Source organism: Lycorma delicatula, chromosome 1, assembly GCF_047948215.1.
Source record: "Lycorma delicatula isolate Av1 chromosome 1, ASM4794821v1, whole genome shotgun sequence".
Classification (NCBI taxonomy): Eukaryota; Metazoa; Arthropoda; class Insecta; order Hemiptera; family Fulgoridae; genus Lycorma; species Lycorma delicatula.
This window is the reverse complement of record NC_134455.1, coordinates 315,295,502-315,311,054: the sequence shown is the minus strand read 5'-3', so window position 1 is coordinate 315,311,054 and position 15,553 is coordinate 315,295,502. Positions and strand designations below refer to the sequence as shown.

The 15,553-nt window shown below is 33.6% G+C and overlaps 1 protein-coding gene across 6 annotated transcripts in view; it reads left to right on the top strand.

Moving 5' to 3' along the window:
- btz (CASC3 exon junction complex subunit) overlaps positions 1-15,553 on the top strand; it is a 65,703-nt gene extending 50,150 nt beyond the window's left edge. For 4 of the 6 annotated variants that reach the window (XM_075381969.1, XM_075381967.1, XM_075381965.1 and 1 more), the window contains 3 exons: positions 1,822-2,009; positions 9,060-9,245; positions 15,037-15,553. In XM_075381969.1, coding sequence (XP_075238084.1) covers positions 1,822-2,009; positions 9,060-9,245 — 374 coding nt within the window. In that variant the 3' untranslated portion in view covers positions 15,037-15,553. Of the gene's footprint in view, positions 1-1,821; positions 2,010-9,059; positions 9,345-15,026 lie in introns of all 6 variants that reach the window. The other 2 variants (XR_012758798.1, XM_075381966.1) reach the window with 2 other exon arrangements.

Genomic DNA, 15,553 nt, shown 5'->3' with positions numbered 1-15,553 from the left:
GTTTTATGTAGTTTGTAAAGAATTTTACCCACTGTTTAGGTTCCTTGACTTTTTGTTTTGCCGTTTTACGTTTAGTTGGTTTAATACTATGGACTTCAACCCACTGGGTTGGTCTAGTAGTGAACACGTCTTCGCAAATTAGTTGATTTCAAAGTCAAGAGTTCCAACATTCAAATCCTAGTAAAGACTCTTATACAGATTTGAATACTAGATTGCAGATACCGTTGTTCTTTGGTGGTTGGGTTTCAATTAACCTCACATCAAAGACTACATTTGACTTACACTCATACATATCGTCCTCATTCATCCTCTGAAGTAATACCTGACGGTGATTCCCAGAGGCTAAACTGGAAAAAAATGTATTATTTTTTTCCAGTTCAGAAGAACCAGGTATGTCTGAAGTAATGAGATAAACCCCCATCGTTGATAACAATTTGGTTATCATCAATGTTTTCTTCTGTATTTTCATTGACATCAGGTGGTATAATTATTGCATCGACACTGCATGCTGCTTTCTCTTCCTCGATCTCATCGAACTACAAGCAGCTATTCTGCTATATTCTTGTTGAAAACTCAGCAGAATATACTGATCAAAGTAATATGTCAATATTGGTATGCTGATAATTACGTCTTAACTGTTCAGTGGTACACACTAGAAAAACTAAATTTATACTATGAAATAAAAAAGCTGTTTATCACACACTAAAATGGAAATACTGTATAAAACTGAAAGATGTATATAACATAGCTATGTTAATGACAGCAACAATTTGTTTTGATAGAGACATTACATATGGCAGCTGTATCTCAGCTAGCAGTAATTCCCAATTTTGCGCCAACGCAACACTTGCACATTCCATTAAAAGCAAAGAAACCCAAAGCTCAGTTATAACAGAAATGACTTTTGCAATAAACTAAACATAATAAGAATAACTGACAAAAACAAAAAATTTGGTTCTAAGAATGTGCATACTAATTTGTTAACAATAAAAAAGCAGATTCTAAATGCGTTGGTTTTATTATTATTGAAGTGTACATAAGAAAGGAAATATGTATAAAAATATGTAAAAAAAAAAAAATCAATAAAATGTCCATATACTTAAGAATTAATAACACAAATCAAAATAAAAGTGACATATCATGGAAAAAAAAATTATGTACTTAATTTTGTACTGTTGCGTTTATACAACGTTGGGAAGAAATGGATTAACTGTGGGTACCAGTTTATTTTGTGTTGCATTTACCACTGACATGTACATTCTGTATGTTCACACATTCCCTAAAACATTCTGCATGTTCAGAGCCACGAATTATAAAGTTGACAATCATAACTTAGGATAACTTATTAACATTTTCTGTTATAAGTTGTTTTGTCTGAGCAAGTACATTTAGTTCCGATAAATAGGCTATTTAAAAAACTGTGCAGCAAAGTTTCTTTTTGATAAATTTTATTCTTAGTTAATTTTTTATGTTACAGCCTGTTTATTAAAATAGTTCATTAAAATATACACTACTAAACTAAGGATTAGTCAATTTTTTTTTCATAAGAAAACCCATTGCAGTCTAATAAACAAGAATCTTTGATTTCTCATAACTGAAATTTATATTATTTTAAAAAGTTGTTGAAGTTCCTGTTGTATTAAATCACTCTTGATTTGATTAACATATAGGAAGAATTAGGTTTTTTTTTAAATTAAAAATCAGTTCAGATTCTTGTTAGTAAATGGAAAAAAGAAGTTTGGCTTGAAGATATAATTCTATTATCATACCAGATTATCTGAAATATGATTTTTAATTTTTTTTTATGATGTTTGTTTACAGTACCAGTTCCGGATTTTCCGCCACCTCCTGTGTTCAATGAGGCTGTTCCACCTCCTCAGATGGTTGCTTTCATACCACCAGGGCCTCCACCGCCTCCTGGAGCTGCACCACCTTTTCCTCCTCCGCCCATCATAAATTATGTGCCAACGCCTGCCCCATATCACCCTATTCCTTTGCAGCCACCTCCGGTAATTACAAATCATGATATATTTATAGCCATTTTATGCATCACTAAACTCATGCATATATGCAAAAAATGTACTGAATAGAGAAGAATGTATAATCTCAATTCAGTATGTTATTTTCAATCTCTTATTGATTCTATGAAAAACCTATCATTTTTATTTTAATACCATAACACTTGCTGCTGAGCTCACATAAGTGCATGTCAGAATCATAAAGTTATCTATGTAAGTATAGTGCATGTCACCTACATAAGTTTTGGTATTCACCATGATCAGACATTTGGTTATATATGCCATCTCTACTGTCACTTCTGGTGGGAATTTACACACTGCTGGTAGTTCTATATTGTGTGCTAGCACTTAACATAAATTTATAGTGTCTTGGTGAGCTTGCAATTTCTAGATACCTGAACTTAATTTTTGATAAGGATATGCTCCTGAATGGCACAAATGTTGTCAGCTGAGACGGCCTTGGGTGTTGATCTTGGTTTTCATTTTCTACACTTTCTTGCCTGCTCTTAAACTGTCTGGCCAATTTAGAACACTTGGTTCTGGGACAGTGTAGCATCCCCAAATTGTACTTTTCAACAAGTTAAAATTTCCACGGTTTTAATGCTTTCATTAGGTAAAAACTTTATGATTATATGTTGTGCAACAGACGACGGAACTTCTTGCATACTCATGGCTGTACTGACAGCAGAGGAGCTAACCATCCTGGTTCCCTTTCTCTTAACACACTGAACATTAAGCCCAAAAAATGATAATGAGCCATCCAGCTTGGAACTGCTTGCTGTGTAGAATAAAAAAAATAACATTTAAATTTGATTCACCCTCGTAATTGTTGAGTATTATAATTATAAATTCATTTTGGATGTTTTTACTATTTTTTAAATGTGTACTCGCTTATCAGATATAATTTTTACTAATATAAAGCATGTAGAACATTGGACCTGAGGTACTGGATGCCTAATGAAAGGGTTCAAATTTTCACCAACCAAATTCATTGAGTTTAGGTTTCATTACTAATGGCTTTATTTTCACAGGTAAATTTGAGTAATTATATATGAAACTGATCTCCATGGTAGAGTGGATATCATCTTTGTCTTTCATCGGAAAGGTTGTTTCATTTTAAATTCTAGATTGGCTTGATGTTACTCACCCACTAGAAAATAAATTTTTATTATAAAAACAAAAATAGGAGTAGAGTAGCTATAACTGGAAATAGGTCTGTGTAATTATCAAAGAATGATTAAACGAATCGATCACCTTGAATTTTATAAAATTGCTATTTACACTGAATAAATATGCTGTGGTTATTACTTTACTAAAAAAAAAAAACCTGCATTTAATGTTATTTAATTTTGATGATGTATAAAAAATTAGATATTATTAAAACTGGCTTAGATCATTATATTATCTTTACTTTGCACTTTTCAAATTCCAAGATACTGGGCCCTGAGACATTCTAACCATTGCTAGGGTAGTAAGAGAATGGACGTTCACAAATTTTAACTTTGATGTGAAAGTGTGGTACATGTTAAGTTAGTTCAACACGGTCATCTATTTGCAATTGCATTGAAGTGTCATGTTTAGAAGAGTTGTTAACATGTAACTGTTCATTTGCAATTGTATGTATACTATAATTTTTACTTATTTTCACTTAGAAACTGTTTCACTTTGTAAGTACTTCACTCTGTTTTTTTTCTCATGCTGGCTCATAGTTTAATGGTGTAGTTTGAGAGTTACTTTATTTTTATAACTCCAATTAATAAATTGTGAAAAATTACATTCGTGCATGTTTGTTTATCAGTGGAGAAAATATTTAAATATATCATGTTTTTATTTTAATCATTCTAATTTGAGAATTTTTTAATAAGTATATTAATGAATCAACAAAAAAGTGTTAAGCATCTTTAAAATATTTTTCTACTTTACAAACCTCATTAACCAGTTAGTATGATTAGCAAATGTTAAAACAATTAAAAACAACCATCCTCAGAGAAAGTCATGCCAAAAACTGTTGAATATACAGAACAAATAGTTTAACACGTTCAATTATTTTGACACATAAGTCGGGTTATGACAATTTTGAACAAAAATTTATAAAAACGGGCTCATTTACATTTCATTTAAAAATACCAGTAAATCTTACTTTCGTTAAGTATATTGTGAAATAAATACTTGTATTCCCTAATTTTTACACTACTTTTTTTATTGAGTTTATACTATTGATTTAACTTTAATGAATTCTAGGCATTATTTGAAATATGAAGATTTTTTTTCTAAATATATTATTGTAACAGTCATCTTGATTTACTTTAGAAACATTTTTAATTAAGAAAAAATCAATCAGTATTGATGTTTGCGGTTCAACAAAGATATTGAGGGATGCACATGTAAATTTTTGTTGTAGTTACAATTTATTACCCTTAAATAATTTATAATGTACAAAATATCAGTTAAATTAAATACAAATTAATTTAATTGCAAATAAATTATAAATACAAAAATACAATTCCAATTTACTATGAACTTTAATAGAAACTAATACTGAATTAACATTTAGATAACAATCAATTCACTTAAAGCAAAAATTACTCACTTTTAATGTTAATGAAAAGAATTACAGTGGTGAACAAATTAATTGAAACACAGAAAATTTTATTTTCAAAAGAAAGAATGTTTAATAGTCAAACTTACTAAAATTTAATAGTTTATATGGTCTCCTTTGTTTTTGATTATCTCATTAATCCTCTTTGGCATTGATTCCACTAAAGTAGAACAATGATATTTCATTTCTTCATCTCGAAACCAAACCTACATCACTGAACTAATAAGGTGAGTTTTTGTGCTACAATTCATTTTCCCAAGTCTTCTTTTTAGTATGGCCTATAAATTTTCAATGGGATTAGGTTGGGTTTGTTTTTGAACTCTTGCTTTCTTTGATGTGTGACATTGCAAGGTCCTGTTTAAAAATGAGTTCTGAGTTCTGCATAAGTGGGGATATTTTTCTTTGGCACATGTTAATGTATTGGTCCAATTACATCATCCCATCCACAGGCATTAGTGATATGTAAAAGATTCCCAAAATATCTATTTGGTTGGGGGTGTTTGGGAGCTTGTTGTAGGTGTGCTGACATAGTAGTCTTCTCAACCGCTGACTTGAAATGTAGGCTACTCTCTCCCTTGGACAAAGAAATGAGTCTCGTCTGAAAAAATAACTTTTTTCCATACCTCAATAGTCCATTCTTTGTGCCTTTGTCCATTGAAGTCTTCTTAACTCGTGTCAATAACTGCTTCTTTTTAGGTTTCCAAGCAATGCTTCCCACTGCCAACAATCTTCTATGAATTGTCATATCAGATACATTAGTCCCATTGACTCAAGTCAATTGAAAATCATTTGATTGATGATGGTTGATTATTTCTTTAAATTGTGATTCATTTAAATATTAGTGTTTCTTGTAAAATAAATATGAATATTATTATCTTGGATTAATTTTGCTTTTTCTTATTAGTAATTGATCCTGTGTTGGTGTGGCTTTCTTTTTCCCTCCAAATTTTCCTTTTCTCTTTGGAGAGATGGAACCTGTTTCTCTAAACCTTTTCATGATTTCATTTACAGTACCTAACCTCACACTACACTTGCTGGCAATCTCTGTCTTTGATTCATTTGTATGTGTTGGGACAGAGCAACAATTTTTGACCGCTTTTGTGGAGTTATATCTATTTTATTAACTAGAAACAAATAATAAAATTATAACAGAAACTCACAAGTTCACAAAAACCTAATTGACAATGAATTATAAAAGCACAAAAACCACTAATTCTGTTTGTATATGAACTAACAGCATAACCTGAAACACCAAACAGCAAGCAGTCTGCCACAGAATGAAAACTCCCCACTACAGAACAAAAATTCCCTTTGTTCGGATTAATTTGTTCACTACTGAACCTTATACTTTATAAATGAACTCGCTCTTGTTCACAAAGAACTGACCAAACAGAACAGCTTCTCCTTTTTAACCACTGCCCAAAATTGAATACTTGTGACACACTTTTCACTCGTTTGTTGCCAGATACTCACTCTGAATGCTCTTGTGCACTTGATCACATTTATCACAAGCCATACTTGTGTTTATTGCACACTGTATTGAAAACTGTCATTTCTGATCCCTGGCAGTATTTATATCTCCAGGCATAGGGCCTGACCTGCAGTTCAAGTACCCGAACTGCCCTTTTGATTGATCAAGCATAATAATAATTTCCATTATCTGCTGCACCTTCTACACTTTTCTGTATATCCTTTTCTAGAAAGAATTCTTTTGTTATTTCTTCTAGATTTATCTTTCTTCATTTTCTCTCCTTTCTGAAAGCATCTTTGTTACAGTATTATATACCTGTAACTAGGTTCACTGTATATAAGAAAATTCATGAGCAAATTGGTAAATCATAAGTAAACTAGAAAAGAACTGATAAAAGGGTAATCATCTAGTCCAATGATTCTGACTTGCCACATTTTTTTTCTCAAGAAAGTTGTGTATAATTGTCATAAAAAATTTAATCTCGATGTCTTGCAGTGTATTTTTTAAGTTATAAATTCTTTTTACTTACAATTTTTGTTACTTTTTCACTACAATATTTAAAATTGGTTGATTATTCTATAGCTACTTTTAATTCTATATGTTTTAATTATTTTAATCCAACTTTGTTTAAGCTATGTTTTTCCTTATTTAATGAAAGAAATGCTATTCTTTCTGCTTTCTTTAGAAAAATAATAAACCCTCCTTGTTTGAGTCATATTTGTGTACTAATATTTACCTGTTGCAGCTTCATCCATGAAAATTTAAATTGCATAGATTGGAATTGTATGAGGAATTTTATAAATTGTGATTGAATTGAATAACTAATTAACTCATGAATACTAAAATTTATTTTTCAGGTTTGTTAAAAAAAACAAAGAAGGCAATTCAGTATTCACATAATGCACAAAGTTATTGTTATCCATTGCAATATGAAGAAATATTTAAAAAAAAATACATATGATTGTGACTATATCATAGTAGTAGTAGTACAATACAAAAAATTATGTCAGAATCTTTTGGTGTACTACTTAGTAGTCCTTCCATTAGGTGCTAAAATCATTAAACTTGATTGAGAACTTACTCTGGAGCAGGCCACATAGAATTGGCTATGGGTAAGAGAGTCTTTCCTTAAATAGAGTCCTGCAACTTTCAGTGACTGGCCTTGTGACTTATTAATAGTCATTGCAAAGGAGACTAATTGGAATTACATCCTCTTCAACTCAATTGGATTGTCAGAAGGTAACAGCTGTATCCAAGGATGACTCCTCAGGTGCAGCCAGTTATAATTGTAGCTTCGAGACTACATTTTTACACATAATCATGTACTGTCATACAATTTAGGAGAATAAAGTTATCGCAGCAACATAAATAATGTCTCAACTTTTAGAAGAAGTCTTTATGCCAGTAAACCATGAGGATTGAATGTATTCCCAAACTCTATTGGAATTGCACTGCATTTTTCTACTTACCATACGGAATTGACAGATCTATACTCCATGCTTTCTCCTTCCAAAGAATTTAAAAAATGTCATTAATCTCACTCAGCAGCTATGTCATTTTTTGGTGTTATAATTGCTCTTTTGCATAACCATTCCATATACTTGACCGTGACATTGGCAATGTCAGGATAAATTTTGGCTGTGACATCTTTTAAAGAACATACTACCTTACCCAAACTGTCATCTATAGTAATCTTTCCTTCAGATTCAGGGTAAGGCTCCTACTTATAAAAGTAACTGAGAAAACTGGTCAGCAGAAATATTACCTCTTAAATGGACAACAGTTGATTTTTAGTGGTAAAAATTGTATTGTAATTTATGACCCCAGATAAACATTAGAGAGAATGAAGAAAAATATTATATAAGGAATATTTATGCCATAAAACTGACTGAATAAAGCATTAATTTTAGTAGGTATTAATGACCTTATAAAATTTCTCCTTGATCACATTTCACTCCCCTCAGATGCATGCTATCAAAAAATCCAGAAATTAGTTTTTAGATATTTATATGAAAAACATATTTTAACAGAAATGAAACTTATGTTTCAGTTTATTCTGTTAAATTCAGTTTTACCCTATTTCACTCTTTTAGAAGTCAAATTTTGTAATTCCAGAAATTGGTTTTGAAATATTCATCCCTGAAATATTTATGAGTTAAAACTGACTAAATAGATCATTAATTTTGGAAAATATTGGTGATTAAACTTTCTACTCCATCACATTTCACCCCCTCAGATGCAAGGTATTTAAAAACTCAAATTGGTTTTCAGATATTTATATAAGGAATATTTTAAAACAGAGTTCAAGTTGATATCTCTTTTATATGCTGAGAAGTATCATTTTATTTTGAAATCAAATTTCACAAAATCCTTTCTTAGCACACCACTATTATATAAAACAAACTTGCCCTCAAAATTCTTTGTCTAACTGTAATAATTAGGCTGAGCGTTGGATGAGTGAATGAAAATTCCATAAATAAGAGGATATAAATATGTTCAAAGTAATCAGTTGGATTAGATCAAAGATTTTTTACAGCAATTTAATGAGTTTGATTCTTATAGTATTGTAGACCAATGAGTTATGCTTTCCACCTACTTTACAAATTAGTTTTGTTATAGAAGCCATAATGTTTCATCATTATTAAATTGTTACAGTTAAATATGTAACTAATAATGTTATTATTCATGCAAAAAGTTTTTGTTTTCTGTTTTTAGTGTTCATTTTGAACTGAATTTTAATTTATTTTAATTATGTTTTTTTTATGTTCATTTAAAATAAATGTATTTTATTGTTTACAATTGTGATAATAGTTTTAAGTGATATTAATTGTAAGTTTTTGTTTATTTTTTTAGTTTTTATTGTAGTTTAGTTGTTAACTTTTCTTATATTTTTATTCTGGGTGATGATAGCGAAAGCATTTTTCGCCCCTTCAAAAAAAAAAATTATATTGCTCTTCTAATTTTTTTTCAGGCTGTTCAGCAGGCAGAATTATTTCAAGGGCAGAATGGTATAACATATTACAGTACACAAACTCAAGCAGCTTTGCCAAGGCAGACACCTCCACGACGTGTAAAATTAGCTATTCCAATTATGCCTCCACCTGAGCAGCCACCAAGGGGGCGAGGCCGAAGTACTGAACAAGATACTAAGGCCTAAGTATGTTGACAGTGTATAAATGTTTTTGTTATTTTGAGTCATAATAAACTATTTGAACAGTAGTTGACATTACTGAATTTTATGAAGCTAGGAGGAAAAGTATGTGATATAATGAAATGTAATATGAATTTATTTTTTAAAACTACAATCATAATTTTTTTTTTTTAATATCACTTATTGTTAACAATTGCGCAGAGGACTAAAGCATCTACAGCATGCATGCTAGAATCTACACTATTCATTTTGGCTGAAAACAATGACTTTGGAAATTTAATGAATGACCAGTAAAAATATTCCTCATTTTGTGTTACTGTTGTGTAAGGAACAGATCACATAAATTCTTTACAGTAGTTAACTCCATTTGCAGTGTTGTTGCGGTATGTTTGATATTACAGAATAACAGAATGAAGTGTTAAAGTTTACCACCTCTGTACAAAGTGCAGATTAATATAGAGAAGCGATATTTCATTTATTTAAATATTTATTATATCACAAAGTTTACAAATAAGATTTAATAATAACCTTCTTCCATTTAAGTTTTTATAACACTGCCCAACAACAAAAATGTTTTGGACTCAAAAATAGCTTATTCTTATGTATTTCCATCTGCTGAATTTAAAAATCACGACAAAAAGATGAAAATTACCTCTTGCTTTGGAGATATGATGTCATTTTTTACATTTTTAGTTTGGGGATAATTTTGTTTTTGGAGTTGTCACACCTGTTAAATGAGAAAACACAATGTTCTCCGCTGTTTGTATGATGTAAACATGATTATTACTGTTGTTGTGACTTGTGTTTTATATAGTTTGTGTAGTAATTAGTGCAGAATTTCTAGTTTTTGAGTGCTTTTGAGGTGAAAAATTTGTTAAATCAAAATGCGATGAAAATGTCTAAATTCGGTGAATAACTTTTCTTACATTTGTGGTGAAATAACATTTTCGTCACAGAATTACAATCTGATGCTTCTTGTGAAGATTGCCTATCAGCATTATTTTGGTATAAAGGTAGGGGACCATGATAAGTCACGGGCTCCATATATACGTTGCAACTCTGGTTCTTGAAAAATAAAAACAATCTATGGCTTTTGTTGTGCCAATGGTACAGATAACTGGTATTTCTGCTTGACTCCACCTAAAAAGGCAAGATTGTCAATGAAGAAAAGAGGAACAGTGAAATACCCTAATCTTCCATCTGCTATTCGACCTATTCCACATTCAGATAGTTAACCAGTTCCTACTCCACCCTAAAATTATGAGCTTGAAATAGAAAATAAAGGCCAGTTCCTATTCCACCCCAAAATTATGAGATTGAAGTAGCAAATGAAGACAGTAGAAGAAGAATCCAACTAGCCTTTCACATCCCATGACTGATTTTGATGAAAAAGATGATAAACCACACAGACTGAGTCAAGCGGAATTGAGTGATCTGATTCGAAATCTTGATTTGTTTAAGGAGAAGGTAGAACTTCTAGGATCAAGACTATAGCAGTCTTCTCCAACTTGATGTCAGGGTCTCTCAGAACAGACGTCGTCATAGGGATCTGCTTTCTTTTTTTTTTTTTTTTTTTAGAAGAAAAAAATTTGTTGTTTGCAGTGACATTAATGGCTTGATGAAATATTTGAATTTGGACCATGATCCAACTGATTGGAGGCTATTGAGAGACACCTCCAAGTTTAGTTTGAAAGCTGTATTACTTCTCAATGGCAACTGTCTTCCTTCTATTCCTGTTGGTCATGCAGTTCACATGAATAACTACTCCTTGAGTGTGTCCAGAGGGCTGTGAGTTTAGTCTATTTTCATTGATTTTCAGGCTGTCTGGTTGAGTGTGTACCCTCCAGCAGTATTGGGCTTTCATGGACTTAGGCTGTCATCACAGTTAGCGCATTTGTTTAGACTTGTCATTTCTGATTTTAGCGGAAGTATTAAGGTGCTGATTTATCGACGCGCATCCGCCTCATCGCGGCTGAAAGGTGGCAATGACTCCTGGTCATAAGACCCTGTAACAAGCAAGGGAATACTCCCTAGTCCTGCTTGTATTCTTTTTAGAAGGAGGGCCGTAATCTGTGGTTACTTGTTGCCAATCCAGTAGCGGCCAAGAGGTGCATATAGAAGCTGTCCGTGGCTCACTGCAGACAGTCATCATATTCATGGGCTTGCCCAGAGTTTATTGGAAGACAGCGAGTACGTCTAAATCCCAAGGTAGTGAGGTTAGGGTAACTCTGGCCAAGCGAGAGGACCAGTTGTTAATCAGGCCTGGGCAGAAATTTCTCCCCGTACTCTTCAGGTTCAGAGAGTGAAGTCTTGGAGATGGATATAGGGACTTCCACCCAGTAAGTTAGAGGTGATCTGTTGGTCGAAGAGTTGAAGACGGCACAGGGCAGACCTGGTAGTTTTATCACGATGTTGGCTGCGGTGCAGCAGCGTTTAGACAATTTTCTTCATTTTGTTGAAGGTCCCCACAGCATTAGCACAGAGACCAGGAGTAGGATATTGCCACATGTATGGCATATTAGGGGTGTTCTATCTGCTTTGGCAGATGGCTTTAAAAAGTCGGCCTCCAAGCCCAAGGAGGTCAAAGTAGTTTCGGTTCGGGCATCTGCTCCAAAACAGCCGAACTGTTACACTGATGTTGTTAGCGGCAAGCGCCAAGCTAGTCAAGTCTCAAAACAGCCTGAGGTGTTGTTCATAAATAAGCCTGAAGGGTCTACTAAAACTAGTAGGCAACTTAAGGAGGATTTTCAGGTCGCTCTTCGCAGTGACCGTAAAAAACTCAGGATTAGGGAAATTAAAGAGACCAGCGAGGGTGTGGTAGTGGTTGCAAATGACAAGGAGACAGTCCGGGTCATCTCAGAGTCTCCTGAGGTAAAGAAGCTCAAAATAAGATCAACCCGAAGTGAAAACATAGGTCCCGCGAGTCATTGTCTATGACATTGACCTATGGCTATCCAATGAGAAGGTTCTGTCATCAGAGAGCAGAACACCGAATTGGATGAAGCCGAATGTAGGCTTCTCTTCAAGACTGGCAAGCATGATGCCCCCGGAATCATGACGCTGGTCTCTTTAAGAAGTTCGTGTCTGAAGGTAGGTTGTATGTCGATTTAACGTCTTGTAGGGTTAAGGAGTATGTGGATGTACAATGGTGCTTCAAGTGCTGTCGTTTTAGCCACAGAGCCAAATTCTGTAAGGATGCGAGAAGGTCACAAGCGTGACGACTGTCTGCAGAAAGCTTAGGTCCATCCTGCATCAACTATAAAAGGTTGCGCAAAGAGTGCAAACATTCGGTCAACAGTAAGGCATGTGGCTGTTACGTGTGGTAGAATTGTATTTCAATTCCTTGCAAAATTAGTATCCTTCTTTGAAGCTTGATGTTTTGTACATAGTGTTAAGTGAATTGGTGTTGTGAGTCTCTGAGTTGCTTTTCACAGTGCCCATCAAAATCTGGGTGATCTACCAGGTCATGTGGGTTCTTCATTTTTCTATATCATTGTGATCCATTTGCTCTTTGATGCAGAGAGCTGTAGGTTTTTGGTTTGTGCAATGTTAAATCACTTCTTTGGCGACAGTTAGGTGGTGACTATGGGCATTTCTTACGGGTCGTGACTCTGGTTGTACGGGGTCGCCTTCTTAATGAACTCAAATGGATCTGTTGTTTATTTGTGTTAGTCTTAGTCTTTGACTAGTGTAGTTAATAGTTGTGAGACCTGGTAGATTTTCTAATTTCCCTGCTGTTTCTACCACTGTGTTTCTTCTACATATTTTGACTAGCTTCTCCTTTAACCTGCACTGGCATCTGTAGTTACTGTGTTATGGTTAGTATCCTGGGTGGATAAGGTTCCACCCAGAGGCAGTTGGATTGGCCAGAGGTAGGCATGCTTGGCCCCATGCCTTGATTAGAGTAGTTCGTTTCAATGGGGGTTGTGCCCAGGAGTGTGATTTTACTGACTTAGCGTGGCAGTTTGTTGAATTTGAGTGCACACTTATTTCTGGGGCTAATAATTTTTTAATGTTTGTTGCGATCAACCTAGCTGCAAATTCAAGTCGTCCTCAAAGTTGAAGCTGAAGTGGAAGACTAGAGGTTATACTTAGCTCCTGAACAAACCAGACCTGAGGTCCTCTAGGACTCATTTTCATGCTGGTAGCACTCCAATCACTAACTTAAACGGTATGCTGTTGTGGCAATATATTCTGGCTGGATTGATATGCTGTTGAGGCATAACTTGTTGCAATTATTTGTAAAGTTGGGTACTTTAACGGTTATGGGTGGTGATAGATTTTGTAGTGATAGTCATGGGGTCTTTGATTTTCTGCATGTAGGCTTTTAGCTTAGTTTCTGAGGGCTGCGTGGTAGATGATAGAATTAGGTGTCTGATGTCTTCTTTGAAGACAGAATTAACCGATGGAGATGTCCCTCGGGGCATCAGTGGCATCTCATGAGACGAGACTGATGAATGTGGAATGTAGTCAGTTTGAGGACAAAAGAAGACCTCTGCTAAAGTCACTAATGACTCAGAACAGAGGGGTTGGTGTAGCGACCAGAAACACTACATGGAGGGTTTTCTCCCTCTCAGGGGAGAATTGAGTTCACATGAAGGAGACTTATGCAAGCATGGCAATCCTCCTAGACTCAATAACATGAGTAGAAAATCTGCGGGAATCTAAAAGTCATCTCTTTACTCTTAGGAATGCAACACTCCTGTTTTTTATGTATGTGGGACAGTAGGGATAGGAAATCACATTATATTCAAGCAGACTGGCCTGCAAGAAATCTCTTAACTCTAACGAGAAAAACTTAACTCTAGCATTGCCGAGCCTCTCGTGGACCTAAAAGATGTTCTTCCGTCCCTTCATATAAAGCTGGGTTTCACCAGATTAAAGCTGGCTTGTCTTTTTGGTTTTATCAAAACCAAGAAGACAAGCCTTTAAGTACTTAAGAGACAAATTTCCTTCATTAAGTGATGCAAAGGTTAAGGAAGGTATTTTTGTTGGGCCACAAATTTGATACCTTGTAAAGGATCCTGCGTTTGACTAAATTTTGGAAAGGAAAGGAAGGAAGCTTGGGAAGCTTGAGAGTCAATCATGGATTTTTAGGCAACAAAAGAGATGAAAACTGACTAGTTTTCATCTCTTTTGCCAGCAACTGACTAGTTGCTGGCAGTATTTCTGCAAAAACACCATCAACTTAGGTGCAACATGTCCCTTAAAACCTATTTTCTTCACTCACACCTGGACTCTTTCTTTCCTAGTTATGGAGTTGTAAGTAATGAACACGGAGAAAGATTCCATCAGGATATTTCTGTAATTGAACAAAGATATCAGGGCCGCTGGAATGAAACAATGCTTGCAGATTATTCTTGGTCTGTGTGTAGGGATGCACTCTGGAACTCACAAGAGGAAAGCCAAAATACAACGATCTCATGAAGCCACAACATGATTCTCTTCAGACCCAACCAACTGCCAGGTATTCTTCCATCAACTAAAAACTCTTAGAATGTAACTATCATTAAAAAAATGTCAAATGGATTTTGTATGTTGTTGATATATGTAATTAAAATGTATTGTTTTCTCTTAATCTGTTAAAATAAAATACTTCCACCTATTGTATATCACCGAAACTAGAACTAATAAAAATATTTCTTGTCATATTCGTTTTTCTCAACCCAAAATTAGTAAGATTTGACTCATGGAGTGAAGGAAACGTTTAAAAAAAAATTTGTTGGGCAGTGTAATTATTTATTATTTTAAAAAATATAAATAATTTTGTTTTAAGTAATATTGCAGTTTTTTTCAGTTAGCAGCAGGATGAACCCGCACTGTACGGTACAGGTTGCTCAAATATGATCTGGATTGATTTCAATGGCATTCTGAAATCGATTACTAGTGTCTGGTTTTGTATAACACTGATGAATATATATTTTTAATCTGCGATATAAATGAGTGTCCTGCATTTTGAAGTGGAGGTGTAATGTAAAGTTGGTCAAGGACAGATAATTATATAAGCGTTTGTTATATTTTAAAAATACATATAAAAAAAAAAGAATATTGACCTGATCAGTAAACAAAGTATAACTATAGTAAATATTATGTGTAATCTTAAATAAAATAAATTTTTATTTGAAGAATATATATGAATAGTTATGTTTGAGGTAAAACGAGAGTATATTATTGATTTGTATTATAGAATTGTATAACAGCATGAATTTATTATGTTTATGTATTTATTATTGTATATTTGTATTTTCATTTTATGTAACGCATTTTACTTTGAACAATAAATGTAATTATTTTTACATTACTTGATATCATGA